General features: G+C 43.9%; 2 protein-coding genes across 4 annotated transcripts in view; one reads left to right on the top strand and one right to left on the bottom strand.

Moving 5' to 3' along the window:
• RpL24 (ribosomal protein L24) overlaps positions 1 to 27419 on the bottom strand; it is a 304226-nt gene that overhangs the window by 220639 nt on the left and 56168 nt on the right. The window lies entirely within an intron of this gene.
• The window catches only part of LOC144098453 (macoilin), a 31818-nt gene continuing 4628 nt past the window's right edge, over positions 230 to 27419 (top strand). The window contains exons 1-11 of one of the 3 annotated variants that reach the window (XM_077631131.1): positions 230 to 423; positions 5893 to 6034; positions 9293 to 9419; positions 10297 to 10426; positions 10974 to 11040; positions 12125 to 12230; positions 12660 to 13170; positions 19588 to 19746; positions 21741 to 21923; positions 22413 to 22533; positions 26830 to 27004. In XM_077631131.1, coding sequence (XP_077487257.1) covers positions 344 to 423; positions 5893 to 6034; positions 9293 to 9419; positions 10297 to 10426; positions 10974 to 11040; positions 12125 to 12230; positions 12660 to 13170; positions 19588 to 19746; positions 21741 to 21923; positions 22413 to 22533; positions 26830 to 27004 — 1801 coding nt within the window. In that variant the 5' untranslated portion in view covers positions 230 to 343. Of the gene's footprint in view, positions 424 to 5892; positions 6035 to 9292; positions 9429 to 10296; positions 10427 to 10973; positions 11041 to 12124; positions 12231 to 12659; positions 13171 to 19587; positions 19747 to 21740; positions 21924 to 22412; positions 22534 to 26829; positions 27005 to 27419 lie in introns of all 3 variants that reach the window. The other 2 variants (XM_077631130.1, XM_077631132.1) reach the window with 2 other exon arrangements.

Raw genomic sequence — 27419 nt, 5'->3', positions numbered from 1 at the left:
TTTCAGCTGTTTTGTATTAAGTAATAGTTGCATTTGCTTGAAGGCTAAACTGATCTAGTTTAAATAATTACCTGTTAAATTTTTTGAGAAAAAGTGGCCTGAAATAAAATTTCTTGCATGTTCTATTTATCTACCGCAAAAAATTCGAGCTAACGTTACTTTAAGTGACGTCATCATGACGTCGAGTAGCATGCGCATTGGGGGTGTGTTATGCGCGCGTTAGGACAACAAACAAAACAAATAAAACATACTGAAACGGTGTGGAGCATCTGCTGTTTTCGTATATATTTGTGTGTAGCCGCGAGGATATCGAAATAGCCTAACTGTGCTGGTATACGGAAATATGAAGAGACGGAATGCCGAGTGCGGGAAAATCAGACGACCCGGCAAGCGAGCAAAAATAACTGAAGGCATTTACGGCAGGTAAGATCCCAAAACCATTGCTTAACTATAGGCCTAATGGCGCTCAATACGGCGCGTCTTTCCACGGTTTCGCGAAGCCCGGCCGACGTTACGATTCGTTCATCGGGCGCTGTCCGAGTCTCCCTCGGAGCAACTTGCGAAAGCTGAAAGCTCGCAAGGCTTGGAATCGGGCCGCAGAGCGGTCGGTGAACGCGTGTCGCTGAAGCCGCGATTGCGTGCTCCGGGTCTGCTAGCCGCAAGCGGGCCCAGCGCTAAACGTCAGAGATGCAGACCGTAAAATGCGCTTCCGACGACGCCGCTGCTCCCGGATCGAATTAGTCCGGTGCACGATACCGGGACGGCACAGAAACGCGTTGCTTTCCACACGATTAGTTGTTACCGGGGCACGCCGTGAGTGTTATTGAGAAAAAAAAAAAAGCATCCTTCGTCTCAATACGTGCTTCACTTTGTGCGGTGTCTGTTACAGATTTTTACGCGCGCGTAGCTGCTTAAGCTAACGGTCTGGCGCCGATGGAGGTATTTAATCTCCGTGTGCGGCGACGAAGCCCGTCTTTGCACGGATGTAAACAGAAGAACGTGCTCCGACAGGCGTCCGCACGGAGAACGTGGTTCCTCCGTCGGCGGGGCTTTTTGCCTTTGCGCCAACCTCTTGCGGGCTAGTCGTGCTCGCACCGCATGTTACGATTCCCGTACTACACCTCTCGGGCTGCGTGTACTGTGTCGTGGCAGGCGCGCTTCGCTTTCGGAGCCCGGTTTGGTGGTTGCTTCCGCCACGGTGGCCGATACCGACCGGGCGCTGCGATAACCTCGCCGAGGTATCCGCTTTCAAAACAGCTGCGCCGCGCGATTCGAGATCCGGAACAACGGGGCTTCCCCTCGCGAATAATGGGGTGCCACAAGTCATTGCTGCAGCTTTGAGGTGTAGATTTTGAACGTTTACGTTATTCTGGCGGCATGCAGGTAGCTGCTCTGCGACACGTACTACTACTACTACATGTGTGACCACTACATGCTGTGGAAACGGAGGTTTTCCATAGCTCGCTTTCAGAAGCTATTTTTTTTTCAACTGGCAAGAGGACTGAGCTCGGAGATTTCATCCCTTTGCATTGCTAAAATAGCTAAAAAGAAGGAGGAAATACGGAATTTGAAAAGCATAGTCGAAATCAGCAGAAAGCTAGTTTGAAATTTTGTATTTCTGTCTAAACATTGGAAATTTGAATATTTTCTCTTTTTTTTTGGCAGTGAACAGCTCTTTGAGGAGCATGGTAATGATCTGTAATTTGGTCTGCTGCTCTGTATTTCAATACTTGGGTGTATGAGACTCAATTTTTTGTAACCTGCTGCTACAGCATACTGCTGGGAATGGTAGAAACACATTCCAGATACTGAGTAGGCACTGTGGTTTAAGGCAGCACCCTAAAGAATGGTTTAATGCAATGCTTAGAATGCTCCCTGCTTGTGAAGCAACATAAGAAGTCTCAAGCAAGTTGTCTTACATGTTGACTATTCTGAGTCTTTAAGTACCATCGGAGAAACATTTTCTGTGTTTCATGCTTGGCTGCATGATTAACTGAATGCCTTTCCCTGCTGACATGTTCTGCTTTTGTGAAAAACTAAAGTTATATTCACTTGATCGCTTGTCACAGGAAGTGAAACGAACACATGATTACTTTGCTTCTGCTGTTCTGCATCATGCAGCACACGTGTGTTTTGTTAATTGGCATTCTTATATGAATTGTTTTTTTATTGTATGCGGACTAAGGTCATTATGCAGCATTTTGCCTTTTCTTCAGAACTGTTTATACTACTAAAGGGGTCATGGTTTTCATCGACATATCCAACATGGGCTAAAGCAAAAATGCTTAATATATTGTCACGGGTCGTTCAGACGACGCGGGTCGAACGCACACTGGGGGACCAGGACCACAGGAGCAGGCGCCAGAGACAGGCCAAGCGGTCACGGCCAGGCTCACGAGCGATTCCTGCTGAGCTTCTTCCTCTTTACCGTCGATAGGCACACCACTGGCTGAGGATGACGTTAAAGAGGCTCTGAAACGCCTTCCGAGGAGAGCACATTAACTCACTTAATCACTGCACTGTGTTGCCACGAAAACCAGAGCCAAATAACTCTTCTACACGCAGCAGACGACCCACAATCGCGCGTCAAAGTTGGTGAGCCCTTCCCGGCAACTTTTTCATGCTCGCACCCCCCTCCGTCCCCCGCATCTGCGTAGACAAGGTGAGGGGTGGCCATTGGTTAGATTCTTTCAGACGTGAGGAAGCTGCCGTGACCGCGGCGAATAAGCCGAAGGAGTGCCTACCTTCCAGCGTGCAAAAAGTGATGAGAGAAAGGGAAAGGCGCGAAGACGCTAAAATTCAAATTTTAACTACAGATAACTCAGCTTCTACAAAGCGCATTTAAAAAATTCTTGCTGGACACTATTCGTGAAGCGGCGTGCTTCAATATCCCAGGCATGCCGCAACTTTATGAGAGCCCCCTTCACAGCCTCTTTAAGTGCAAAATCAAGGGAGAACAATAACACACATGACAGTAGACTGTTATACTGTTACGTACCTTAGAGCAAAAACTTCGCAGAAACAGGGTACTGAACGAACACATGACCATTGATATTCATAAATATTGGAGGAACACTTGTGAGAATTCTTGCTATTTCTGATTACATTATCATCGTTTAATGCACTTTTAAGAGTTCAAAGGGAATTACATTAGAAGGGGTTATAAAACATAATTTCACATGAGGTAGTTGTTAGCTTGAAAGTATAATGGCAAAGGAACAAAAAAGGTGATTAATAACATAAAAAAAATTGGTAACTATAGACAATGTAATGAATTAATTGTGAAAGAATGACAATAATAAACAAAGACTTAGGTGACTTCAGACCAGAATTATTCAGGGCCAGTTATGGTAAGAACTGAATTGGAGAGTGTTTCAAAAACCGAATGGTTATAAGTAATGCTGAGTAAGAAATTAAAGCTGTCTGGGCAAATTGGAGAAAGTATTTGTTTTTGGTCCCAGGAGAAACAAAGGTAGGAGGTAAAAAAAAATGCTGCTTGGGCACCTTTGATGAGCCATGTTATAAATTTTGTGAAATATATTAGTTTTCATATGTGAATCACTTGGGTCATGAAGAGATAAATTTAGCACACTGTGTATCGCCAAGTTAGTGCCACATTACAAGTGTTGCCGAAATGAGGTAACTTTCGGCAAAAAAAGATATAATTTCGTAGTGATTACAAAAACTAAACGGCAACTTGGGAGTTGAATTAGATGGTTAAATAACTGGGACTTCTTTATTTCTATTAAAATATTTTTTAAGGGAGGCCACCGAATTACTCCCCACAACTACACAAGAGATATTCCAACAGGATTTACGAATGAAGGAAGGCAGAGCTATAAGTAGAAAATATGGCGTTGCATTTTCGCTTTGTATCGTGCGTAACAGTTGGGTTTCCAAATGCAGTCAAAGCGCACCATTGGCAAAAAAAAGGATAGTTACCGTTCTTCACATGTGTTTCCACCTAAAAAAACTGGATACGGATATTCGCCATTATTTCCGACGAACTGTGTCAGAAGCTGGCACATGCATGGCTGGCTCCGTCCAAGCTAAGGCACAACATGCCTCAACACAGCATGTCTATCTATATGCTAAGGTATCTTTTTCCAATGAGAAGAGTTCCAGGTAATATCAGAGCAGATAATAGTTTCGTGCACTCACACACAAGGAATATCATATAACAAAGCTCATGTTTCTGGACACAGGGCACAGCAAAAGTACGTGCAAAAGCAATGGTGGGCTAGTTAACAAATGCTACACACCTTGATCTAGGTTGGAAATATAAGCTTAGGAAGAGCCAGTGGCTTCGTAGATGCACTCAAAGGAACGCTGAATGTTATTAGCATTCAGGACGTTTAGCATAGTTAGACTGACTTTTAGGACTGGATGGAAGAGAGCTGAGAAAGTACACAATAACCTCATGTATCGAATGTAAAGATATTGAATCTAATTTAGGCAACGCTTAAGTGGCCTACACCACTGTTTCAGATTGGAATCAGCTCTTTACTAATTTACCGTTTTGCGCGGGGCCATTCCTTGTGGGGATAGCGACATGAACGATTCCTCTTTATTTGGTAATACTGTTTGCGGAAACAGAGTCATGCGCCTAAAAAAGCTTTTTATTTGGAGAAGTTGGCGTTTCATTAAGGCATTGAAATTATTCAGTGCAGGATACGGTTTGTCAAGAGACTTTGGCTTGTAGGACTATCATAACCCTGAAATGCTATATATATGCAAGAGACGAGAGCGTTATTGAGCTAATGTGCGCTTCTAATGTCCTGTGTAAATAAAGTTCATGGAGTAATTGAACCCACTCCAGCTTGTACCTCAGCTTAAATTAACCAGCCAGTTAAAAGGCCCTTTTCACTTGAAGGGACTGATATTGACATCTGAAAAAAAAATGGTCAGGTTTTAAAGTATTTTAACCGAGTAGACGTGTGAAAGCACGTGTTTAGCCTGATTGACTCATGGTTTTGCTTTGCTGAGTTGTTGGCACGTCTGGCGACGATATTAGACATGGGTTAAGCTCTGATCAAGGTTAAGCTGACCTGATGATCTGTTAGCGCTGCACATGAAAGTTGAAGAAGGCGATGATGTGCAATGCACAGCACGAGAGTCTGTTGCAGTTTAACACTAGGCGTGATCGGCTGCGCCAATAGCATAGTGCTCTCGTGCAGTGGGAAGCAAAGCTATCTGTTCACGCTGCCATGGGTTCGGATCCTAGTCGTGGCAATATTTATTTTATTTATTTGTTCAAGGTCAAGGTCAAAGCTTCAGCGATGAATCGGCTTTTGCAGCTTTGGTCATGAAGTTCTTGCTCTAAGAGATGCCCGTCTTAAGACGCAGAAATAATAATTTCTATGGGCAATCGGCGGTCATTAAAAATTCTTTAAAAGACAATAAATAAAGAAATATGGTGACTTAACAAAACTCACGATAGCTAAAGAATGAAATAACATCAGCAGATTCAAGTCAGGAAGGACGGAATATTTGCCTTTACTGGCATTAACTAGACCTGAAGAAATTACGGTAAATAGAGGACTTACATTAGTGTTGAACATAACTAAAACTGGGCTGGGAAGCAAAACAATACTTACGAGGTATTTTTTTAGACTTTGCCATTGGGCTGACTGTGTAGTGTCAATACCTGTTTGTTTTGTTCTTTTCTAGCTCATAAAACCTTTGTTTTCATTGAAAGTATACTCATTCATTGAATGTGGTAATCAAATTCAGTTCAGTTCAATTGAGTTGTTTGTTTTATTTCCTGCATTATGATTACAAAACGTTTACAAAACATTGCTTGAACCCATAGCTAGGGGTGTTAGTTGTAGGTCCAAAAAATGATATAGGACGTTTGATACCTCACCATGCCTTTCTCCTGTTTGCACGCAGCACGTTTGTGTACATCAAGTTCCTCGTGTTGTGGGCGCTGCTGCTGCTGGCCGACTTCATCCTGGAGCTGCGCTTTGAGTTCCTCTGGCCCTTCTGGCTGCTCCTGCGCAGCGTGTATGATTCCTTCAAGTACCAGGGACTGGTGAGTGACCAGCAGTGGTGCTTTTATGTTGCATACTGGGGCGCAGATTAATTTGGACAAGGCGGTGGCATGTATGGGACAAGTGCAAGCTCACAACAGAATCATAGATGCAGCAGTCGTGGATTAAGGTTCAATCCCCTAGAAAGCTGTTGCTCAGCTACTTTTAGAATCAGTAACATTGTTACCCACCTCTTGAAGGGCTTTGAAGGTGGCAGGAGTTAGTGCAACCTAGGTAAAAAAAAAAGTAAGCCAGTTCACATGCACTTTAACATGCAGTAAAGCACTTTTATGCACCATAATATTTTTATTTATCACTTAGAGTTGCATAATACTGTGGATAAGTGTAGAGGTGACAACACTTGTGTGTGGAATGTGCAAGCGTCAGGCGACTGTAAGGCAAATTTTCTGCGCATATTTACTTTGCCTTGAAACTTCTGAAAATTCTGGAGAGAGTGATGTACCTGCAAGAAATCTGTGTCTTGACATCAAAAACATTATGAGCGGTTCAGCAGATGTGGTCTGAAAGGTGACCTCGCCTGCCAGCAACAAGCATGAAAGTGTGCAATAACTGGTACACATGCTGCTCATAGTGTAGGCATTCTTATGTTGTGACAACTGCTGTGCATCTTGGGCGACAGCAGCGACCTGCTTACGAATGTGATGTTTGTCTGCCGCTTGTGTGCTTTGTGGTCTCGTTATGTCCGGCCTTCAGGGCTTTCATTTGGGCATTGCTTATCACATGTTGGCATCAAAGCTGCAGGTATTCCTGTCTTTTCATCATTGTTTTTATTGTAATTGGAATTGTAGTTTGGTAGGGAGATCATTTTTGGCTGATGGCCGCATCAGTTTCCTTAAAGCCCCCTCGCTTCGTTGCAGTAATAGATTTTTACAAAGTAACTGGTCGAACAATTTCAAGGCAGAAAAAAAAAAAAAAACACTGGATTTGGAAGCGAAAACTGTGCTATGGAGCCAAAGGTGAAACATTACGTGGCATAGAGGTTGAAGAGAACATGCACTCGCCAAAAAAGAAAGGTCATAAAATGTGACGTTCGGAGCCCTTACAAGTCCTTTGTTCACAATAGGGATGGGCGGAATGGGCCACTTATATATGCACTTGACAGTGCAGAGAGTTTTCAGAGATTGCTCTTTGTCCTGTTAATAACATTCTTGGTAGTCTGGATGTAAAAAGATTCCAAAAGCAATCTGCAATGATAATGATTTCTTTGTGTCCAAGATTCTGGCGTTTCCCCGTGAATGGCGTGCCGCATCACTGCAGCATGCTCTGCTAGGGTGTTGTGCGTGCCGCATCACCGTAGCATGCTCTGCTAGGGTGTTGGAGGACGTGCAGCCTTGGTTAACATTGTTTTTGTGTTCTATTCTTGTTTTAAAATCGCCCGACTCACTAATATATGAAGCAGCACAGTTCTTGCAGGGGATCTTATACACAAAAGTGGTAGTCTGGATTTAAAAGGATTTCTGAAACAATCATGATGATAAAGATCTCTTTGTATCTAAGATTGCGTTTGGTAGTCTGGATGTAAAAAGCATCCCATTAAATCCGTCCTCATTGTGAATAAGAAACAGGTAGGGGTCCCGAAAGGTCATGTTCTAAAACCTTTCCTTTTTAACGAGTGCATGTTTTCTTTAACCACTGTGCTTCGCCCTTGTCAGACAAAGTTCTTTCGAATCGTTGACTACATTACGTGGTATATCCATGATACCAAAAACATTACCAGCAAATTTTCTATGCACATGTTGCATGGTTTAGCCAGTGATTGCATTTGATGCCCACATTCATAAAATGGATAAAATCACTGAAAACATGCATTCATTTTTTTTTCTTCTTGAGAAACGCTCGGGGGGTGTCAACGGGCAGGTAATATTTGTTTGGTTTTACGTGGTTTAATGTCCCAAAGCAACTCGGGCTATGAGGGGTGCTGTAGTGGAGGGCTCCAGATAATTTTGGCCGCCTGGGGCGCCGACACTGCACAGTGCATGGACCTCTAACATTTTTGCCTTCATTGAAATGCAACCGCTGCGGCCGGGATCGAACTCGCGTCTTTTGGATCTGCAGCTGAGTACCATAACCACTGAGCCACTGCAGCACCTTGTTCATGACGTAACCAACCCAACTTGCTTGTAGGAATCGCCCCAGCAGTGGTAAAAAACTGGCATCTTTAAAGTAATTTATCTCAGAAATTGAATTGTGCACCAATGTTTACTTTGGCATAAATGTTCATGACAGAGGGGGAAACCTGCTGTATAATTACATTAAAGATGCTTGCGCATCAAAAAGCCTTTGGAGATGCCCTTCAGGTGGAACCAATGATAATTTATTCTTAAATTGTGTCACCCCATTTTTCATAGCGAGAGAATATAGCGCAGAGTAAGACAGGACACAGAAAGAAACGAAAAACACGACCACTTCTTGTTTCTTCTTGTGTCCTGTCCTACTGTACGCTATATTCTCTCGCTATGGTCATGCACCAATAAGCCCAAAAAGCCACGCTTTTGAAAACCGTTATTGTGAGACATGCTGCTCTTGCTCAGCAGTAAATATTTTTCACATGCTGTATTCTTGCTGACGAATTCATTTTTTGTGTGCAATTGGGGAGTGGCAGGGTGGAAGTTCATTTAGAAAATGGCTGCACACCCATTTGCCTTTCATTGTCGGACCATTGGACCCACAAACGTGGGCAGAAGACTGTGACAAAAAGAAAATGAGCAGTTGCCTTCTTTACTGATTCCTCTTCTTCACTTTCCTGCATTAAAGCACATATAGCATATTTAATGTTAATATCACAACGGTAGGCATAGCCTCCCATGTTCAGCCTCATAATACTGGTCTATAGTGGGCTGCATTTTCATCCCATATTCAAGCTGATTTTTTTTCTTCAAAAATTTGGGGCTGTGCCATGGTTTAAGAGAATGTTTCTTCTTGTACATAGCTCATGCTGACTTATAACTTGAGATTTCTCTGTACAAAGGGGGCCGGCATTCTCCCACCATTCATGACTGGTTGAATCAGCACAATGCCCCCACTTTCACAGAGTTTGAGCGAGCAGTGAAGAGCGAACGCAAAACATGGCATTGCTGCAGTTAATCGCAAAGGATGGAAAATATATAAAAATGGTGTGGAATTGATGTTGGACTTATTGCAGCACACCGGCCTGTACTACTATACTACTGTTTATAGGCGCCTTGGGGCAGCTTCATGTCGAAGTTGTGACACGTCGCTTGTTGTTGCCCCCGATGCAGGCCTTCTCGGTGTTCTTTGTGTTCATCGCCCTCACGTCAGACATGATCTGCTTCCTGTTCCTGCCCGTCCACGTCCTTTTCTTTGTGGCCAGCACGTATGTGTGGGGGCAGTACGTCTGGCACACAGGTATGGCTGGTTAGTGTTTCCCTCATTCCTCCTTTTTTTTTCTTTCAGTGGTGTTGTTCACCTTTTTTTTTGTCTTTCCTTCCTTCCTTGGTTTGGCCACAAGGTAAACCAGCGTTCACTCCATCTTTGGTTGCTTATTGCATCTCCGTTTCTTTGACTACCTTTGTTTTGTGACCTTTGCCTTCAGGGCTATGTTTGCTTGTACTTGAGGCCTCGCGCTTGCAATGTGTGGCTCCATTTCATTTCTTACATCCTTTTGGTTTTATATTTTTGCCAAAAAGTAAAACTTTGTTTATGTCTGCTAGTACATAACCAAACAATTTTTTCGCCGCAAGAAAATCTGTGACATCTGGGACCAGTGTTATTTTTACCTTCCACCGTTCTGACTCCGCATACTTGCTGTTCCTCTCAAAACGCTTATTCTGCTGCATTGCATAACTTGCAAGGCTAGCCTTTTGAGTTGTAGCAGACTGAAGGGTTGCTGCGTATGTCAGGCAGTCTACACTTTGACTACAGCAGTTATGCAGTAATATTACTTTTGGTGGGCATGGAGCGGAGTAGGCATGAAAATCTATTACCGCATCAAAACAAAAACTGGAGGGACGGGCAAGTTTGGACAGTCACAAAGAAGCTTGTGTGTGTATGGCCTGTGTTGCCACTTGGCTTGCCTTGCCTTTTTCACACTGCATGGTCATATCTTTTTGCGGAGAACTTTTTTGCAAAAATTTTAAGACTTCTAGCTTCTGTAAAAATAAGCAAAGAACAAAAATTGATGCCCAGCATAAGAGAGAGCAAATAATGATCACTTGCCATCACTTGTGAGTGGTTGGGAGTGCATTGCGCGCCCTGCTCATAATTTTGCCTGCTTGCATTGCAGAACGGGGTATCTGTCTTCCGACCCTGTCGCTGTGGCTGTTTTTCATGTATATAGAAGCGACAGTGCGGCTCAAAGACATTAAAAACACGGCCTTCCACTTAGATCTGTGCAGGCCCTTTGCAGCACATTGGTAAGTGTGTCATGCTTTAACAGGGTTGCATGATTCTCAGTGCATGAAGGCAGTGCGTGATCAGTGGGCTTTGATGTGTGTAAATTTGTTTGTGTGCGGTGTTCAATTCTGAGTGCAATTGTGGGCTGCCATTCCAAGGTGTTTTCAAGTGAATAAGAATTTAATCTGCTACAGGCTTCTAAATGCGTCCGTTAATTCAATGTCTGGACAGTTGAATTGATTTTGTGTATGCTGCTAGGTCAGACTTAGGAAGTCAAGTGTATCACAAAACCAGTACTTGCTTGCAACTCCAAGCTGTGATAAGCTTCCATTGTTTGTATGTATTTGTTTGCTTTTTGTTTGTATGCATGTCAAGTCCACTGAGTAGCTGTTGTAACTGTGACACACAGGAAGTGTGTCTGTCACTTGGCAGATCCGGCAGGTGGGTGGACCAGGGAGTTGTGGTTTCATTTCAGCAGTAGTAGCTGTTGCAGTCTTAACATGCCACATTGGAAAGACAAAAAAAGAAAGCTGTGTTGCTAACAGGTATTTGTCCTTGGCTTTTCAGCATAGGTTATCCTATGGTTACAATGAGCTTCTGCGTCAAAAGCTATATTGGCTACAGGATGCGACTTGTGAGTGAAGCCTCTGTTTTGTTCTTCATATTGTGGCCTCGTTTTTATTGATGTTAGTGGGAAAACACATTAATTACGAATTGCTTTAGTCGAAGAAATTGTTTACACAGGTTGCTTGGCATTTTACCATGAAATATTGCAACTCCTAACTTATTTTTAAGTAACGATGAATTTCGAAGTTTTCAAATATAAGACAGTAACAGTTTGCCCAGTTATGTTGCCGGTTATTGGTGCAGTATTTTTGAACACCAAATAGTATCTTTATCTATTGTCACCGCACGAAGTGCAAAAGCATGAAATTCGGAGTAATACTGGGGCCCCAGTCCACAGCGCATGCTTTGTTTTTCAAGCAGGCCTACACAATTGGTAGACACCATATCTGGTGCCTGGTATAAGCAGTAACATTACCATGTGAAATGCTGACTTAATTTCATGCTCATTGGTATGCCCAGCATCATTTCCCTGAACCATTGCACTGAATGTGAGTGTATGACTTCTTTTGGAACATTTTGGACTGAATAGTAATAAAGTCTTGAACAGCAGCAGTCGTCTTCAGTTAGCACTTAGTAATATATCGTGCAATGCATGTGCGTCGTGTCATATGTGCTGTAATACACACTGCAAAAAGACTTACTGGTTTGGTTGGCAGTGGGATGCATAGCTTCTAACCATTGGCTCCCATTACTTCGCAAGCGAGGTCTGACTGCGTCTTGCATGTTGCAAGTCATACTCATGTGACTGTATGTATCATGCATTGTGCAATAACGGAACCATGTAAAGAGGGGCCCCAGTGTGTGTTCCTTAATTTCATAACTGCCGAGTGATGCTGTAAAAAGTTTTTTCATTACTGCTGTGTTCCATTCCCACAAATTAACTCAAGGTAATCCGTTTTGCGGTTTAAAAAAAAAAAGAGAGAGACTTGCCAGCACGTAACCACACAAGGAGCAGCAATCAGGAGAGATTGTTTGGAAGAACCATAGTAGGCTGGCTTGCCTTGTGTCTGTCAGATTGCAGTGTGTTTAGAGGGTGATGGAATAAGGCAAGAAATCACCTGTGAAAAAAAATCACTTTTTTTCTTTTTCAGAGAAAACAGAAAGAAGTGGCCAAGGAAAACGACTTTTACCTTCAGCTCTTACAGCAGGCGCTGCCTCCAGAGCCCCCTAGTATAACATCAAGCAGCTCCGACAAAGGCAAGCACCTTTCTTGGGGTATTTTGTCACTTTCCAGTTTTCGTTATCTGCATTCTGTTCTTAGTAAGTATGTGCCATTGATAGTATTTGAGTGATGAGGAAAACGTGGCTATGAGTTATGATTGTTACGGCGTTCATGAGCGGCCCTGCACTCATCAACGGGCCGGCACTCATGAGTGGCCCTGCAGCGTGAGTGGCCCAGCTTTTCCCAAAGCTGGAGTGTAGCTTACGTGATGGTGGAGAAGCTTATGAACGCTTCAGCTGGCATGGATACAAGTTCTGTCATTTGTAAATGGTACCTTTATGTGGCTGATTTCTCAGTTCAGTGGGAGAAAAAAAATCTGATAGGCAGCACTGCATTGAACTATTACCATGGAGGGGCTAGCATGTATTTACAAGGACTTGACCATCTCACCTTGTGCGATGCAGTGCTGTGCAAATTGGGAGAGGAGAGCCCCCCGGCCAGCAACGGGTTCCTGGGGAGCAGCAGTCGTAAGGCACGCTACGCAGAAGCAGACGCCAAGGGCCATGTGACGGCCCCGACAGACAAGCATGAGTTTGAGTGCCAGCAGGCGGCTGACGCCGAGAGCAGCACAGCACCACCGCCGCGTCGCACGTCTAGTGTGAACGACTTTGATGCCACCACGGATGAAGTGCGTGACAAGACTGCTTTCAAAGTGAACGGCGTTTGCAGCAATGGTGGCACCGGTGTGTTGTCTCCCACCGTCACTGCACGGTCATCCAAGTGGAACCAGCAGCAGCAGCAGCAGGCCAACTGTGCTAAGGAGGCACCATCGTCAGCCTCTGGTAGTGGCAGCACGGGCAGACGAGCAGCCAAGAATAACTGCACAACAACAAACAACAATCTGAGCAGTTCTTCACTCACAGCCACGCCGCTTGCCGTGGTGGGTCACCATCCTAGGGACGACCATTACCAGAGGTGCAGTTCGTTTTCTTTCCTTTTAAAAATTGTTGTGAATATTTTGCGACTTTGTAGCTTGTGCCACATACTTTTACCAAAAAAGTGCGAAACATGGTGTTAATAAGAGTTGTGGTGCTAGCTTTTTCTGTCTTAAAGGGACACTGAGGAGAACTCTATCAATTTTTTTTTGTTAGCAAAATCTGATAGTTCGGCATTTCATGACTTTGTTGCCGCTTGTCCGGGCGCGAAAGATGCATTTATTGCAAAGAAATTTGGATTCGAAGTTGAAAAAGTTTTTCCCGCCGCCCTGATTCAACCTCAGGGAACTCTTATGACGTCACAGAAAGGAGTGACGTGAAATGTGACGTAAACGCAGACTCCGTGATTTCTGACAGGCTAGTGGTGCGGTGCGCAACCTTCCTTTGCCAGCCTCAGAGATTCGTGACGTCCATGAAGTAAGGAAAATTCCTCCAAAGTGGCGCCTCTTGTCCTAGGAAGGCATCATGCTTGTACTTGCGAGATTGGCCTGTGGCGGCGATACCTGTATTTTGGTTCTTGCTATTTTCTACATTACAAGAGCTTTGTTTGCAGGAAGAGCGGCATTTTTGTGATCAGGAGCTGCTATTCTATGGATACAAGCCAACTTCAATTTCTCCTCAGTGTCCCTTTAATGATATTGTGGCAATTTTGGCTTAAAATTGATTGTGTACAGTTCTGTAGTCCTTGACAGGCTTGAAATTGTTTGACTGAATTTTTTTTTTTGGTTGTAAAATTTTTTCTCTCATGCTGTGAGCCACACCTTCGAGGTGTTTTGCATTTTGTTGGGCAGTAATGCTCTTCAAAACATGCTTGCCATAGAAAGCTGGACTGGTTAAAAGTGTGTTGTGTTTTCAACCCTTCTGTTTCTGGTGGTCATTGATAGAGCTATAATGTGAATTAGCAAATTTCTCAGAACCTGCTTCCTTTTGGTTGGCTGCCAAAGTGCAGACTGGTCGGGAGCTTGGGTGCTAAATATGTTAATGGAAATTACTATCCCTACTTGCCATGCTTCGTTACCTTTAGCACAACAATATTGTTTTGGTCATTCATGGTTAAAAACATGGTGGGCATGATTGGTGGAAATTTGGGATTGATTGGAGATAGCTGTTTTATGCACACAGCAAAAGCAACACGACTGGTATTTGAGGTTGTCTATTTCTTCCTTCGAGTTCAGCCTATTTGCGGTAAAGTTCTATCCTGTGGCACTGTCAAGAAATGTGGCGTTTTACAAATTTAGTTGTTTTTTGCCCCTACATTTTTCTTCTCATGCTTGACAGGTTTGCGAAATGTAACATACATAGTGTGGGGGCAGCCAGCAACCAGTTTACAATCTTCTGAGTAAAGCCGGAGCGAGGCAAATGTCATACTTAAAGGCCATAAAAGTGATTGCAGCCATGCCCCTACAGATACATAGTTTCTCTGATTGCTTTCACAAGAAATCACAGTGGTGCAGGCCTCACAAATTCACTAAGTGGTGCGTGCTTGTCATCATCTAGAAAAGGAAACATTACTTCGAGCAAGTTAAGCGTGCCAAGAATTCAGCAAAAAATTTGACTCATGTTGAAATTGCATTCTTGCTTGCTTGCTGCTTTTCTCAAAAGTGAATGGAATGTGGCCCAGCTTTCTTACTGAGGTGATTCTGCAAACCCATTGTACCAGTGGCAGTGTGTGCAGGGCATAGATATTTTCCTTTCTTTTTTTTTTCATGGTCACACCCTAACAAGTGTGCCTATTCCTCAGAGATTGAGAAACTGCTATGCAATCTCACTGCTGACACATTCACCCACAAGCTTAGTTAGGTTGCCTCCTAGGTTGAAAAATAAATGTGTAAAAAAATCCATTCTTCTACTGTGAAAAATAAGTAGGAAAGATAAATGGTATAGCCATCATCATCTGCCAGCCATCATCTCGCCGTGTGCAAGTTCGTGCTGAAAATCTCTTAACTTGTTAAATGTTTTTGCTATAAGGCTGCACTTTGGTTCACTACTTACATAGCGATGTATGTGTAAATGCATTGTGTCAGCCTGCTTTTTCGGTCCGATATGAGCGTAGAGAAGGCTTCGTGTAGTACCTTCTCTGTCTCTGTCTGGAAGTCCTGAAAATTTAGTAATGACAGGGTCTGGAGTATCGCATGGTTGCTGTATTAGTGGTGCACTGACCTATAAGTACACTTTTGTCGAATAACTTTTACTTTTTTATATTCTCAGGTTGGGTCACATTCAGTCATGCTCTCATCATGCAGTTAATTTATTTATTGAACCTTAAGGGTCCCCAGGCAGGACATTACATGAGGGGTGGGCGCATGAGCAGCGGTTCACAATGACTGTTGCGTGGTAATTATGAAAATGACATGGCTTCCTCGATGGTAGTCTTGAAATGAGCAGGATCAGGGATAAAGGCTAGGCCGCTTGGAAGGTCATTCCAGTGGTGAGCTGTGTGCACAAGAAATGACTTCTGGAATGTAGTAGTGCAGGCATGATGCGGGATGATGTTGTTAGGATGGCCTGTGCGAGGTGTTCATCGTACCAATTGACTGAGCCGGCTGTCCCGGGGTGAACAACGAAAAAGCCTGTGATAAAGGCTGAGACGTGAAATTCGGCAATGGGAAGCAAAGTAAGGAAGTTGTAGTTGAAACTTTAAGGCGCATATGCTAGAGTAGCATGAGTAGTTTTAAAGAATGAAGTGAGGAACGCGATTCTTAGCCAATTCAATAGCTGAAATAAGGTTAGACTGGTTCGGATCAGAGATTGCGCTAGCGTATTCAAGTTTAGGTCACACAAGTGTTTTATATGTTTAGTCATTTTAAGGAAGAAGGTTCCATGTGCAGGTCACGACGGAGGTACCCAATTGTTTGATTAGAATTATCTGGCTAACATGGTAAGACCATGATAAATCGCTAGTACCAAGGTACTTAAAAGAGTTAGCGGAAATAATGTTAGTGTCATTATTTTATAAATAGGTGGAGTATAATTTCGGCGGCGGTTAAAAGAAATTAGTACAGTATTTGCGGTATTCAGGGACAGTAGCCACATAGTGCACCATTGCTGTATACTATCCAGGTCATTGTGGAAGACAGAAGCATCATTGGTGTTAGTTATAGTGTTCCAGAGTATGCATTCATCAGCGAAAAGGCAGATGCTAGATGTTACTATGGTAGGCAGGTCGTTAATGTATAGGGCCAAGAACTGTGCCGTGGGGTATTCCTGAAAGAGCATGTAAGACAATGCAAAACGATTAACAGAAACAAATTGCATGCAGACGGTTAAAAAGCTTTGAATCCAGTTCAAGACACGCAGATGAAGGTTTAATTAAGAGAGACAGTTTAAGCAAACACCAGAAATGGGGTACTTATCGAAAGCTTTCTTGAAATCTGGGAATAGTTAATCAGTTGGGATATTGCGGTCATGATTGGAATGAATGTCATGCAGGAAGAGAGCTTAGTGGTGCTTTAGCTGTTCCATTTGCACCATTCTGGTACATTTACATTTTGCTGCTCCAGTCTGCTCCAAGGGCGGAAAATTGATCAATGTTGCGGCTTAGCTGCGCAAAAAGAAAACGCGGTCATGGGAAAACGACTATTTTTGGAACCATTCAGGCTTTGAGTTGGCGACATACTAAGACGTTTCTGCAGTTGACAATCCAGATTGGGCTGGCTTGTGGTAGAATTTAGCAGCCAGTTCATTCGCCACATGGAGGAAAGAAAGAACTGAGGAGAGGTGGTTAAGTCATTTTTTGAAAACAGCTGCCCCCTGCTTGCTGCCCCCCCACCCCCCCTTCTACTTGGCTGCCGTATCAGCGCGCTTGCGCATGCGCAGCAGGCATTGCGGCAGAAGACGCCACTGAGCACAGCGTTACTATTGGCTGCGCCTTTGGCCAAAGACTCCCAGTTGTTCCTTGCGGAAGTGCATGGCTTCCGGCACACTTTTTGGCTCGGATAGCGAGGGCCTCTCCCGAGTTTTCCTTCCTCCATGTTCGCACATCATGTCGGTTGCATCAAAAGGTTGCATGTCAGTCAACCCTGAAGTAGGCTGAAGAACAGAAGCTTGGAGCAGGTCCAACGAGGTCAAGCTTTGTTGGAACAAGGGAATTTCAGCCTTGCTGATTCACTTTGTGAGCTTGATGAATTTGTAAAAAATTCCAAGAAGTGTTGAGATAGTGCCAACGTGAAAAAAAAGAATGGTTCAAGGGAACGTGTCCTTTGGACTTTTAGTCAAGCATGCATGGCTGAACTTACGTGCGAGACAGTGCCAGCATTAATAAAATGTTTTGTCACTGTTGTTTATGAGCACTTTTCTTCTATATTTTTTTCTTCCTAGCTACACACGGCTAAACCTGATCTCGTTAGTAACAAACTCTTCTGGCTGACTCCCTTATTCCATTCGTGCTGCTCCCGGGTTGCTCCAGAACTTTCGTTATGATACAAAAGGTGCTCCAAAATGAATATTATTCTGCTACAAAAATTGCTCCAGAACTTGAAATGGCTGGACCACCACTGAAAGCTGATCAGGTTTCACATGATTAGCCTTTCCAGAAACCAAAGTGGTTTGTATGCTATGCTATAAGACCAGTCAAAATGGTCCCCCATTTGCCTTTTCTCATCTTTTATCTCTTGATGTGTATATTTAGACTTTCTTTTTTTCTTGTAATCTGACTGCCATTCCTGTAGAAACTGATTTAATGTCATACACTTTTCACCTGCAGTTGTACTTCTAACACTGAAATTACAGGTGCAATTAGTACTGCGGTTTTAACAGAGGCGATTTACATACCACGACTTAAAAAACCAATACAAAATGAATGCATCATATCAATGCCGAACCGATCCTGTGAATCAGGAGACGGAAGCTCTTGGCAGTTCCTGAGGTTTTTGGCCTTGCCTAACAATGGCAGCAGTGGCAGTGCATTGCCAGCATCCCCTGTTTAGAGGACTCTTGCTTAGCATCAAAGGGGCTCTGAAGAGAGTTCATAAACTCGCTTAACAACTACATTCTCTCGTCATGAACACCTGAGCCAAGTAATACACTTCTGCATGCAGCAGAGAACCCACAGTCGTGCATGATAGTTGGAGAATCCTTTCTGATTACTTTTTCATGCTCGCACCTTGCTTTGTTGCACGTTGCTGCATAATTTTGTTCAGAGATGGCTATTGGTTAGATTCTTTCGGGTGTTACACAGCTACCATGGCTGCAACCAGTCAGCAGCACCGCTTCGGCCGGTCTGGAGGCTCTGCCTCACCGGGAAATTCCCGTTATGGGGCCAGCGGAGAAGCGTCAACCATTGAGCATGCAAAAAGTGACGAGAGGAAAGGGGAAGACTGCGAAATACAAATTTTGACTACAGATAACTCTGCTTATACAAAACGTGTATAAATTCTTGCTGGAGGATATTCGTGAAGTGCTGTCCTTTAACATCCCAAGTATACCGCACCTTTATTGAAGGCCCCTTTCAGAGCCCTTTGAATAAACCTATGTCCAAGATGGCGTGCTCTTGTGTTCAGTTTAGTACTGTTTTCAAATTGAAAAGAATTCTACTGGTAGATAAAATTAGCAACGCTGCTGTTGCAAGATACCTGGATCGTGAGTTACTTTCATGATTTTTTTTTTTCTTCTATTCAGTGCCAGTAAAGCAATCCTCATGACACCCTGATGACCATGCTACAATAATGCAAATATGGTGCTGTTCTAAGCGTTGCTCCGACATTAAGCTAACAGTGTAATCTTCATTTGTTGCGGACATATATGTCTTCCTTGCTGTCTGTTATTTCTTCTTTGGCTGATCTGTTGGGGTGGCTGAAGCTTTGGATCACATTCTTTAATGACAGGTCACAGCCAGCAAGCTGGGCTTTTCATTGGTTTGGAGGAGTGTACATGATGCTCAGAGAAAGTCCTTTAATTTGGATTTAGAATGCTCAGGTTAATCTTTCTGGTAAAGCTGCAGACGATGAGCACAATTCTCCAGTTCACAGTCTCTTTAGCTGGAAGCTCGCTACATTTCCTGTCACTTCCTGCACAGAATGTTATGGAGTAGCTCTTATGGAATGTTCATGAAATCTCTTTATCGTGTTACGTGGGCAAGTCCTTGCTAGTGGTGACTTAGAAATGACCCCCCTCAGCTAAAGGTAGTATGGTGCTTGGTGAGGCCATTCTGCTGTGCCCACAGTATTTTTCTGTTTTTTTGTGTGTGTTTTTTTCTGAATACCAAAGATGCCAGCCAGACTGATTGACCAACCTGCACTTCCTTACCAACCCTTTACTTTGCATGCAAATTTTGTAATTGCTTGCTATGTGAGACATGCTACGTGTTGTCACTTGTTAGCATTGTGAATGCTGAATGGTTTCTCGCATGGGCTTCTGAAAGCAAGATTGCTGTGCTAGCATGTGTTCTGTGCACATGCAGGTTGGAGGCGGACATCAAGCGGCTCAAGACGGACCTGCAGGCAAGCCGGCAGACGGAGCAGGATCTGCGGGCGCAGCTACACAGCCTGAGTGCAGGCGAGCGGTCCGTCAAAAATGAGCTGCTTCAGCTGCAGCAGGACAACGAAAGCCTGCAGAACAAGTGGGCACACTTTCTGGCTTTATTTTGCAGCATTCAGTTTCCAAAGAGGCACTGCAGTCATTCATCCACTGTGGGTAGGCACAGGAATGCCAGGAAGTGGACACTTCATATTTGGCTTGGCTCGTGTTTGGCAGAAAACATGGACTTAGCCATAACAAAGAGACCGTTCTCAACGCAAACCTGATTTTCATTCGAGCTTAATGAAAAGCATGCTAATAAAAGAATCTAACCTCTGCACAATAGAGCGTCGCAACACAGCTTTGGTTCTGCAGCATTGTCCATGCTTTCGGCTTAACACTAGCCAAGCTAAATATGTGTATTTCTTGATATTCCCACATTGGGTGAAGCACCCCTGAAGAAACTCGTAGTGTGCTAAGTAAAGTTGCTTATTGCTACTAGACGGTGGCACCTTTTATTCCATGCATGTAATTTTGAGGAACTCTGTTTTGCGTGGTTGTTCTTGTGCCACTCAGAGGTGGTCATGAAGCAGGATTATCTGCAGAAGCGCAGGCAGTTTAAAGAGCTGGCACACTCCAGTGTCTGGTAGGCAGGAATGCTGCTATACTTTGCTTAGCCTTGGGTTCTGCATCTATAAAGCTTGTTTCCGATGTCACCGGCTGCTACCAGCGTGTCCGAGCGCCTTATTGACATTTCTTAATGCTTTCTCGTTTATGCTTATATGGATTACAAGTTTCCTCACTCCGAATTTGTTCTTGCTCCATGGATAGGGCAGATTTCACAAGATGTCATGCCAAGCACTTGTCCTTTGCAGGCCTAATGCACATTTTGTTTCTGTTTGTGTAGCTCGGTATTTCAAGGTACAGGTAAATATTAAGTTGATTTCAAATGCCATCCCGGCCACCTGTTGCAAAAAGAATGGTCTTTTATTTTGAGCATTGTATGCTGAAAGGCAGCCTTTTTTTTTCTATGTACATGGGAGCAAGATTAGCCTGGTCTGTTTTTTTCGGTGGTCATAAAGTTGCTTTCACGTGAAGCAAATCAAGTAAGGTTTGCTACTAAACATCCGTACTCCAGGGTGAGTGGTGGGGCTAAACTAGTGGCCGGCTGTGTAGAGATGCGCTGTACATTGGAGCTCCAGTGGGAATGTGGCACTAAGCTACCTGCTGCACTTTGGCTCCACTGTAGCATTTTTTTAAGTACGTCTTTTTTTTTTTTGCTGACCTGTGGTGGATTTTCTGAGCAGCTTTCTATGGGGGATACCCTTCTGCATCAGCTTTTTTGGCCAGCTAAATGTCTATCGTAGGGTCTGATTTGACACAGTGCATTAGGACATAGGCAATCAGGAATCAACAAGCACTGAAGTAGCCCCCACCCCACCCACCCACCCCCTTAAAAATTTTTTTTTTTCTTGGCTGATAATGGCAGGTGTCAAGTTCTTGCTGTCTCGACATTACTGTTATGTTGGTACTGTGACTGACTTGTGTCTAGACCACCCAAATCAGTCTCTTAAATGTCTTGGTTTGGAGCACTGCTTAACATACTAGTACGTTGAAGGTGGCTGCTAGGCTGATCAGCACTGTTTCATGGCAATTGTGAAAGCAAGCAGCTGGCTCTTGTTGCATTTAGCAACTCCTGAGCCTTGTGACAGATCTCTGTTGGCTAGGGTCGCGGTGTCGCGTATACGGAGTCCTCCCACCAAGCAATTAGTAACATAAAAAGGTGTGCAATTCAGATTGCGTCTTCTGTTCAGCGGATTTGCTCAGCAGAATTTGTATGTTGCCATTTGTAAAGAGTTGCAAAGGCTACTTGGCCGGTCAACGTTTGAGACAGGAGGAGAAAAAGGATAGGACACTAGCGTCCTGTCATCTTCCCTTGTGTTCGGATCTTTTTGAAATAGTTAAAAATGTCTCAAACGGCATGTCTTTTGTTTGTTTTTTAATTGGCCAAGATTGCAACGGGCTTCACACGGAAATGCAAATGTGAAATGGCAGTGCTCTTTGTAAGCTGCCTTTGCCCCTGATCGGTGTATGCAGGCTTCACAACCTTGTGACAGCACGGCAGCAGGACAAGACCAATGTCAGCCTGCTGGAGAAGCGACTGCAGGAGGAGCGGAAGCTTCGCAGCGTCTTAGAGACGCAGCTGAGTCAGGAGCGCAAAGCCAAGAAGGCCGAAGAGGCTGCTGCCGCACGGGCAGCTGTCGCCATGGCCACAGCCAGGTACGTGTCTGCACAGAATGCAGGATCATGATTTTCAGACACAAAGCACTACGTTCTCGCCGCACGATGTTTGCATGTGGGCTGAGAAGTTGTTGATTCAATTTTTTAATCGCACAAGGGCGTTTGGGCTCCATGGCTAATGCATTAGATCTGCGTAATGTGAGGTGAAAAACTGATTTTCCCAAGCATTTTACTCTAGAGGAGGCCAGAGGAAAGCTTGTACCCTCCGGTGGGTACCCAGCAGCACCGAGGACCAAAACCCACATTTCCCGCATACGAGATGGACACTCAGACCACTCGGCTATTTTCTAGAAAGTGCTGCGAGCTTTGACTACAAAAATCTGATATTGCAAATGTACCTTTGGACAAAGTAAAAATTGAGCAAGTGTAAAACACTGGCATCACCAATTACATGGGAGGAGGAGTTGGTTTTGCCATACTAGGTGAAAGATACAGAGTGTGGGAATGCCTGGTTGGGGGCCTATGCAGGAGCGAGTGCACAGAGAGCTGCAAAGCACGGCGACGAGACCTGGAGAACGACGTACGACAGCTGAGGAGGGACCTCAAGGTCCGAGAGGATCAGCTGCGGGCCATGGAGCGGGAGGCGCAAGTATGCTGCCCTTGTCCATACTTGTAACCATTGTTCTAAACAGAGCAGGAAGGCCATGGATCCTTCGATCTCTTCTTGTGTTTCATTTTCGTTTTATTTGGGAGCTCATATCATAGTGAGGGCCTCAGTTTTCATGCCATAGGTAGCACAGGAATGTTTTTGTACAGCTGTCTCTTTTCATCATTGACCATGTGCCACATGGCACTTGCAGTATATTGAGGTCGTACCACATTTACACCTATGGTTGAGTGTGGCACACTGGTGAGTCCTTTCAAAGTTAGAGAGTGGATTAACTGTACTAAACAGAATTTCAGAAGTAGATCTTTCACTTTGATGAAATATCTCATATGGAAAATAACTGCCCAGTTGTTTTCCTTCACAATGAAAACAAAACAAAAAAAACATACTTTTCTTTTTATTTGAAAAATTCAGACAACACAACAGAGCGCCTTGCTGCAGAGGGCATAGGGTCTGACTTGGCTCAAGCACCGCTAGAACACAACAGCTAGGAGTGCTTCCGTACACACTCAAAAAACATTGTGATGACTACAATGTGAACGCTTCCACATACAACTTTCACAAGTCACAGAAAAAAAAAGTACAGTGCAACGAGACCTAGAAAGCAAAACAGAGGACCAACTTGTCGGACCAGATAAGCAGAGAGGTGTACATATCGTAGGCAACTGACAGTGAAAGAAAAATTTCATGTTATGCACCCTCCAGAAAGTAAGTTTTCACATGCTTACATAAAACAAAGAAAGAGGAAGACTTCACCATTATTTCGATCAACTCAGGATGACAGATCAAGATTGCGAATTTGCCAGTTCAATGACTGCATACCATAGTTTGTCTTGTGTCTTGGTTTCTATACATTGGTGCGCCTTAACTCTATCATGTTTGTTCAGTCGTACACAGTGTTAGATGTTTAGGGGAAGCCCCCAAGGTGGAGTAAATTTGTAATGAGGGAGTAATTACTCATTGGCACCCACCCAAGCACAGCCATATGGCTACAAAGGAAACCTATACAGCTCTCTCAGAAACTTCGCAGTTAAAGAAAAATTCATCCTAGTCCGGGGTTCAAACTCGGGACCACCGCTTCACCGGACGAATTTAACTGCAAAGTTTCTGAGAGAGCTGTATAGCTTTACTTTGTAGCCACATGGTTGCGCTTGTGTGGATGCCAATGAGTAATTACTCCCTCATTACAAATTTACTCCACCTTGGGGGCTTCCCCTAAACATTTGACCAACACTGTACCCACTTCAGCTTACTGATCAATTCGCTCTCGCCCTACCATAAGCTTGCCGTCCTAGTTAGCTCAGTTGGTAGAGCGACCGCTTCGATGAAGCTGTTGTCCCGGGTTCGAACCCCAGACCAGGAGGAATTTTTCTTTAACTGCGAAGTTTCTGAGAAAGCTATATTATAGCTTTCCTTTGTAGTCGTATGGCTGTGCTTGGATGGATGCCAATGAGTAATTACTCCCTTATTAGTTGTATAGAGTGCTATCCACTTACAACGATGCCGAGAAAACCAGAAAGTGCAATCATCGTTATATCTGGATGGTCAAGAAAGAAGGAAAAAAAAGCAAAAACGACCAACTCAGGTACACACTTAGTTATTCCTCCTTGTATGTAGCCACCCGCACTGGCACTCCTTTCAAGGGCACACTGCATCTTGGCACACTGCCAAGTTTGCTGAGGGAGCCACCCAGCCCTAGCTCCCTTCAAAAGATAATGGTCCATATCATCTTGGCATGCTGCCAAGGTCTGTGCTATGGAAGAGGAACGCACTAAGAAAAGCTAATGCTACAAGAAAAAAAATGGCCTGGCTTAGCTTATGGTTAAGCCTAGGATGCGAAGCATACGTCGCTTGGCAAGCCGTACTTCTCGTTCTTCTCCTGTTTCCGTGGCTCTTTGTAACTTGCGCTTTGCGGTCTGGCGAGCCGCCCTCTCCCTGGCCGACATCTCGCTGCTCAACTGACTCAACGAGTGCGTCGCCTTTTATACAATTGCGTGACATCAGTATCTCCTAGCGGTAGGAGCGGGAGTTAGGCCGCCGGCGGAGGCTGCGCATCCGCAAGCGAGCGCATGAGTTGAGCCCCAGCTTTCACAGCTGTTGTGACGTCATATCACGTGTGCGCCGATGTAGGTCAAGTGGTAGCTACGCGGCCGCGCGCGGCGCAGCAAGGAAGAGCTCGGTTGTGCGGCTAGTATGCTTCGCATAAAAAGAAGTAAATTCTCAACCACAAAGTTGGGAGTAGGTTCAGAGAGATCGCCTGGCACTGGCGCAGTCACGCTTAGTGGCCGCCATTTTTATGCAAATTGTCGGAAATTACATTTGCTCAAGAAGGCGTTGCACAATAGCGGCCAAGCAGTCTCTTCCCTCCCCCCTCCAGTGATTGTGATTATGATAATGCTTGGTTCTCAAGGCCATATGCAACACTCCTTTACAGATTTCGCCATGCCATTTTGAGAGTTTTTGCGTCATTTTCTTCAAAGTATTTAATTTTTTTTATCAAACTTTCAGACAAATTTCGATGGAAAACACCTTCCCGGTGGCTAGAATCCTACAATTGTATCCATAATTTTGCCGATAACTTTATTGTTATATATAGTTTATTTTTAGAAAGTGGCAATGGGGAATTAACTCTAAGAATTTGGTCGTTGTAAGCGATATATTGTTATATCTGGTATTGTTATAAGTGGATTACACTGTATTTAATAAAAAATTGTTGTGTATTGGCTTTCAGCTCGTAAATGCTAACTGTGACATTCACTCATAATTCAATGCTTGTAAGGGCAATATACAGTTCTTCTGTAAGTAGGAGGATGTAGAATCATATTTCCATAAATTTTTTATAAAGCGAATAGATTTTTTATGCAGTAACAAAAGACTTTAAAGATTAGTTGTACTAGTGACTCCCTAGAGAAGCAAGCACTAGTGTAACCTGGAATTTATTGTACTGAAATAAAGCTGGCACCTTTGTCTGATTGGCAGAAATGAGGGAGACAGGTTCAACATTCCAATACATTGCGCTATAAGTATGCTTCACGAGCCGAATATGCAGTGTCAAACGCACCTAAGAATTTTATTTATGTAGTGTGTTTCGAAGGTCGAGAATGACAATTTATCGGATTAATGAGATGAATTGGTCTGCTGTTGGAAGAGAATATGACATATTTCGTTTTGTTAACATTGAGCACAAGTTGGTTTCCATAAGCCATTGAGACAAACTCTCGAGCCGTATGTTTATAGTAGCAGTAATTGCAGTTGACAGATCGTGAGCAGAAAAGAGAACACTGGTGTCATCCTCATAAAGGATCTTTTCTGGAGTCCCTCATAAATGTGGAGGCTGACGAAAAGGGTTCAGCTTAAGTTAAGGACAACGCAGCTAGCTATGGAAAGAAAAACGATAGGTGTAACCTTAATAGGCCAGAAGCGGGCAGGGTGGGTGAAGGAACAAACGTGTGTTAATGACATCCTAGTTGAAATCAAGAGGAAGAAATGGGCCTGGGCAGGGCATGTAATGCGAAGGCAAGATTACCACTGGTCTTTAAGGGTAATGGAGTGGATCCCAAGAGAAGGCAAGCATAGCAGGGGGTGGCAGAAAGTTAAGTGGGCGGATGAGGTTAAGTTTGCAGGCATTGGTGGGCGCAGCTGGCAAAGGACAGGGTTAATTGGTTAGACGAGGGAAAGACCTTTGCCATGTAGTGGGTGTAGTCAGGCTGATGATGATAATGGTGGTTTTAATGGTGCTGCAGAGTTATTTTTCTTAGTAAATCAATCAGTTTTTTGCTTTTTGTAAAGTAAGGGATAGTGATGATGCAAAATATTGGGAGCAGTGCAGGACCCACTCGGTGCCTCAGTGGCTTTGGCATTTGACTACTGATGCGAAAGTTTTGTGAAAGATCCCGGCCACGGTGGCAGTATTTCGATCGCGGCGAAATTAAAAAATGCCCATGTGCCGTACATTGCCAGCATACTCTAAAGAACCGCCAGGTGGCCTAAATTAATCTGGAGGCCTCCGCTACGGCATTCTTCATAGCCCATATTATCTTGCAGACGTTAAAACCTGAAAAGTTGCAATTTGAGCTTATTAGTCTTGTTACAGCATTGAAGGCCCGCATTAAGATAACTGCGGCCATGGCCACAGAGCATTGCAGATCTAGAGATAATTTTGTTTACTCACTTGCAGTGATAGTTCAGATGTGTCACATTACCTGTTTTGTTTGACAAAGAAAGTTGCAGAGATTCAAGGTGTGTTGGTGAATGTGATAATTGCTGATCTGTGTGCAGTCTCTGCGGCAGTACAAAGACTCCATTGGGGACACTGAGATCCTGATGTCAGCACTGTCAGCCATGCAAGACAAGAACGCACACCTGGAGAACTCGCTCAGCGCAGAGACACGGTTAAAGATGGACCTCTTCTCGGCACTCGGGGAGGCCAAGCGTCAGCAGGAGATTTGCCAAGGTACCTCTTTCTATCTTTTTTATTTGAAAGCATTTATTATGGCTCATTACATCCAGCTGTTCTAGCTCTTGTTGTAGGGCTAACTTATCGAGTTTTTAATTTGTCAAAATTCTGATAACTGACATGAAATTTGTGACTCTTGGGAGTTTAAATTAAAAGGACACTGAGGAGAAATTGAAGTTGGCTTGTATCGATAGAATACCAGCTCCTGATCACAAAAACGCCACTCTTACTGAAAACAAAGCTCTTGTAAGGTAGAAAATAGCAAGAACCAAAATACAGGTATCGCCGCCACAGGCCAATCTCACAAGTACAAGCGTGATGACGTCATAGGACAAGAGACGCCATCTTGGAGGAATTTTCCTACCTACATGGAGGCCGCGAATCTCTGAGGCTGACAAAGAAAGGTTGCGCG

The sequence above is a fragment of the Amblyomma americanum genome, chromosome 7 (genome assembly GCF_052857255.1).
Source record: "Amblyomma americanum isolate KBUSLIRL-KWMA chromosome 7, ASM5285725v1, whole genome shotgun sequence".
Taxonomy (NCBI): domain Eukaryota; kingdom Metazoa; phylum Arthropoda; class Arachnida; order Ixodida; family Ixodidae; genus Amblyomma; species Amblyomma americanum.
Note: the sequence above shows the minus strand (reverse complement) of the source record. Positions and strands in the feature narration are given on the sequence as shown.